Consider the following 5,309-nt stretch of genomic DNA (forward strand, 5'->3'; position numbering starts at 1 on the left):
GCATGTGGAAACCCGGAAATTGAGCCTAAATCTACACGCAACCCAACAACGCCTTGGGTAAGTTAGGTTGCCTAGTATAAAATGTCGTTGTCCTAAGACTTTTGAGAGGCACTGTAAAAGCACATGTTACAATACACATACAAATCACATGCAACACGTAAAAAAGGCAGGGAGGATAAATGATAAAATACGTTTCAAGTAATAAACCGTTGTAAAACTACCGTTAGAAGTATCCAAAATGTAACAATACGCAGTTTCATGTATTACATTTGGAAACTCAATGATGCTGTGAACAATTCTTTATGTAAAATGATAGATTCCAAATTAGGCTTGATTTTCCATTTGATTTATCATGTTGTTTATATAATTAGTAGTTATGTTTTAAATTCAAAGACAAAATAATACCAGTATGGTATTATGATGAAACAATGTTTTAGTTTATGTAGAGAAAACTGTTGTCTTTCGGAGTGAAATCGATAATTTTTTTAATTATGCATGAAAGAAATTATGGATTCAGAATATCAGTATATTTTGGACACGTTTTAAATTCATTCACTTGACTTGAAATATGATGCACTTTAGTTTCATCATCAATGGAATAATTCTAACTAGTGTCTTTGAATGGATCCCTGAATCAAGAAAGAAAAGCCTCTCTAATATGGATACACTTATAAATCGTATATACAGTTGTACTGTAGTGTATATATATATATATATATATATAATTTTTATACTGTGAAGAAGAGGCATGATTTAGATAATACAATATAATGTAAAATTCTAATTGATTCTAATAATTTTGAGTCACTTATGACATCACATTGAATCGAATATTTCCATCTCTCTCAATTATTTTTGCAGTCTCTTTTCGTAATGTAGTCATATGTACTTAACCCTGCCTAGAATGTTAGTTGTGAATTTTAAAAGTAGAGAACACCGATTTTTGGCTCACAATATCTTCGCTGAAGATTAAAATTACAAGTTCGAGTCGCGAGAAAAAACAACCAAAATATCAAGACGTATAATTTTATAGTCAAGCAATTTCTGTAGTGTTTGTCCTTGACTTGACTAGAACTATTTATGTAAAGAAAATTACTAGCGTGGGAGCAAGAGATGAAGAAGAGTAAGTTATTTTAAGCAAAGGTATTTACAAACCCATTAGACAACGTCTCTTCCATTGTGTTTAATCCACTTTAATATGTAAATAAAAGAAGTACAAGAACTCCCCAATAAGGATTGTAAAAGAGTAAACAAAGACTTCTACATATACGTATTTGTGTAAGACAAACATATTTTATCAATTTTTAATATTTTGTTTATATTACTACATTCATTTTACCTGTGATACTTTTTCCTCAAAATCACCATCCAATCAAAATTTACGCCTCACAATTAATTATTTAATCCCTTTCACTCTCAAAGCATGCCTTTACGTAATTCGCGCATCATACACACGAAGAGGAAATTGGTGATTAACGTTTCATGCAACGGATGTGACACTCTACAATAGTTTCACTTTTTCATCATATAAAAGACGTTCAGATTTTACACAAGACATCATAACATCTTCCACCGCTATCAGCTACAATTCTAAGATGAACTCTGTTGTGGTGAGTAATTCTCATACATTGTACAGTTGTTCCCAATCGAATTCATGGATTTCACTAGGTACATTTAGTGAACATCTAGAGATTTCGCCGCCATAGAACAAATTGGACCGGTTTTAAGAATATTTCCATTCTGCTTGTAAGATAACTTTTTCATGGTAGTTTGATTGTGAGTAATTTACAACATAATGTTTGAACTTAAACTTACTTTCATTGGATGTGTTAAATATTAACCATATCTAATGGAATTTAAATATATTATAATATTTAATGTTAATATATTTTCGTTTGCAGATTGCTTTTGGTATTCTCGCAATTGCTGCCTTGTCAACAGCAATACCACCAATTCAACATTTGGATTATTATGTAAGTATAGTATCATCAACTTTATTGCAATCTTTACACAAATGTTATATAAGACTGAAAATTCAAGAACATACATGGGAGAGTCAAATGAGAACCTTCAATTGATTTTGTTTCTTATCTAGTAGATTTCTGTGTGTATGGTTGCACAAGTTTGCTGCATTTTAGCACAGACTTATTGCTGATCTACATATATTTCAACTTTGAGTTAGTGCCTGTATACCTTAAGAAGAAGTCTTTGGGGTCCATGTGCAGTCACTTATGAGTCACTGCAAAGGTCTTTCCACCCATGTGCCTGCGAACTGAGGCCATTGTCGAACTTTCTCCATTAGTAAACTTGCAGGTGTGGTAAGCATGCACAGTGATATTGAATTTGCATTTGCTGAGAAATTTCTGTAAGTTTTAGGCTGACACAGTGGACCAAACCAGTCTTCTTCACTGCTGCAAGTGTGCCTAGGAGGCAATGCCATTAAAGTAACAAGAATGGTGATTCGAAGATAACCTGATTAGTATTGCAGGCTTGAGGTCGTTTGGAAAAAACAGTTAATGCCTCATGTAATTTTGAGCTACATACAGTCCGACGTACAATTTTTATTGGACTTTTAAAGTTTTCAATTGACTCTTGTAATAAATTATTGAAGAAAGTTCTGAAACCCTCTGTTCCCTCCACTTTCAAGGATTTTTCTTTTCAATTTTAGGCTTATCCTAAATATGAATTCAAGTATGCAGTGAGCGACCATCACACTGGAGATCACAAGAGCCAGTATGAAGTACGTGATGGACCTCATGTGAAGGGACAGTACAGTCTTGTGGAACCAGACGGAAGTGTTAGAACTGTGGACTACGTGGCTGACGATCACAATGGATTCAACGCAGTCGTCAAGAAACACGGACACAACCTCCACGTACAGCCCCATCTAAGCCTTGGTCATGCCGGCGTTGGCTTATTGGGATGAACCCAAGGAAGGTCCATTTAATAATTTATATTATTTATTAAATAAAGAAAACTGAATCGGTAACTTTGTATTTCATTATTCACTTTCAAATTAGTTGTATTATCCACATCAATATCAAAATTAACCCTCTGTTAATGACTTCTTAACTTAGAATTGTTGTACAAGTTTTATCATTTTTCAAATATTGTAGCGTTATTGTTCACCATGTCACATTGTGATTAATTCTAGCATGATAATTTGTTAATTTTCACTGTTCTGCATGGAACTGTTAATGGAGGACAGATGCGTCTCCCTCTGTGTAACACAGGTCGCAAAACAACTTTGAATAGGGTTTCATTTTTTCCTACTTATTCTCCAAGAGATCTTGCTAGTATTAACATTTCCTGCTACAGAATTTAACACCCTGTAGCATGAACATGAATCAAGTCTTGTTTCAGTGTGATTTCATGTGTCACATGTCTAGGTTCCCATTTATAAAAAGTGATCTCGATCCAAAATCGCGGCTTTCCAGATGGCGACCATATTTCAAAAGCGGTTCAGTAGGTTTCCCCAATCCCCAAACTACATGTATACATATAAAATTTCAATAACCGCATGCATTTCGGTTTTATTTGGTCCATTCCGCCCTCTTGGACCACCCTGTTCAATGTCTTTCAATAGTCAAAGAACAACGACATTTTAAACTAGGCAACCCAACTTACCCAAGGCGTTGTTGGGTTGCGTGTAGAGTTAGGCTAAATTTCAGATTTGGAAATACGCGAATGAAAGAATTCCAAGTATTATTGTATAAATCTAGTAAAAATATCATTACTGAATTTGTTGAAAATGAGAAATATATTCTCAAAGAAAGAAAATCGATTTTTCTAGTTTTTCATTGCTAATGAGTCTACACAAAGGAAAAGATGAGAGATGAAACAGAAGGGGACAAAAGAGAGGAGAATAGAGAAAGCAAAAGAGGAAGAGGAAAAGCAAAGGAAGAAAATGGAGGACAGAAGTGGATAGGAGAAGTAATGAGGGGAACGACAAAATTACCGAGATGAGATGACGAAAATGGAGCAAGCAGGAGAGAAGAGAGAAAGGAAATTGTGATAAGAGAAGAGCAGGAGAGGGTTTTGGAGAGGAGACGAGAAGAAGGGAGTGGAGTGTAGAGTAAAAGAAAGGAAAATAGAAGAACGAAAATAAGAGGAGAAGAGTTCAGTGGAGTCGGATATCTAAGACAGGAGAGGAGATAAGAAGAGAAGAGAAGAGTGGTATGGAGTCAAGAGTGGAATCGAGGCAAGAGGCGAGAAATGGAGGGAGAACGAAATGAGATAAAAGCAGAGGAGAAGGAGGGGAGAGAAGGAGAAGAAGAGAAGAACAGAAGATACTGAAGACGAGAGGAGAGATGATTTAGTTGCAGAAAATATCGTCTGTGCGTCAAGAATTGATACATTGATCAAATTATCGACATGAAGCATTCAATAACATTTTTAAATGTATTGGAGACTGTATTAGATGGGTGCAAAATGTCTTTTGGTTGAGTCAGAGCAAGATAAAATCTTCCACGTAAGATCTACGATTTTACATGCGATTACACCACTAAAAGCAGGAATGTAATTTTAATATTTATAATTTTTCTCCACTTCTAGGTTAGTTGAAATGGAGGTTTTCTTACTTCCCCTCATCGTTAATTCTAAACTGAATCATTCCCTTTCACACAACGTTGACAATGAACAAAATGGGATATGTCCAAACTTAAGAAAATTTTCTGCCACCGAAGGGGTTGACAAGCTTTAACGGTAACCACTACCCTACAAGCTATCGCCCCTAAAAACAGATAGAAGCAGTTGACCAATGTGAAATGTAGATCCCACACTACTCCTACATGTACTGTGCAAAGAATACTTGTTTGTGACAAAGAAAACTTCGATATTTGCGGAGGTATCCTTGCATTGAACTCGAGGGGGAAAAGGGGTAAAATTAGTACGTCCTGAATTGCCACAAACATAAATAGTTATTTCATTAATATATTTGTCAATGTCTTTCAAGCAGTACACACTGTCTAATACATGAAAATATCTCTTTGAACGTGTTAATTCATTTATTTGTTTATTTATTTTAGTTTGTTTTTGTATACTACCTGCATAGAATGTGTGGAAGTGCCTGTTCTTTTCGTTTTCATGAAATCAACTGACGTATACAGTAAAACTTCTCCTAACGGACACCTCTAAATTAAGGATATTTTTTAAATTCCCCGACAGAAATACATGGTTTAATTGCAATATTACTACTCATTAACGGACTTTCTTAATAATTTACGCGGATACTGAAAACTACCTCCCCAACGCAAATAAAACTTCTTAATAACGGACAGCCTGAAAGAAAATGGTCGCAATTCCTGGAA

At 34.9% G+C, this 5,309-nt stretch overlaps 1 protein-coding gene across 1 annotated transcript; it reads left to right on the forward strand.

Moving 5' to 3' along the window:
- Positions 1-1,569: 1,569 nt before the first annotated feature.
- On the forward strand, positions 1,570-3,100 carry LOC146002105 (cuticle protein 19-like). The gene is made up of 3 exons (XM_083139824.1): positions 1,570-1,610; positions 1,902-1,973; positions 2,669-3,100. Exons 1-3 carry the CDS (start codon positions 1,596-1,598, stop codon positions 2,924-2,926), a joined length of 345 nt encoding a protein of 114 aa, XP_082995950.1. The 5' UTR covers positions 1,570-1,595; the 3' UTR covers positions 2,927-3,100.
- The last annotated feature ends 2,209 nt before the right edge of the window (positions 3,101-5,309 follow it).

This window comes from Lepisma saccharinum, chromosome 18 (assembly GCF_977018435.1).
Source record: "Lepisma saccharinum chromosome 18, izLepSacc3.1, whole genome shotgun sequence".
NCBI lineage: Eukaryota > Metazoa > Arthropoda > Insecta > Zygentoma > Lepismatidae > Lepisma > Lepisma saccharinum.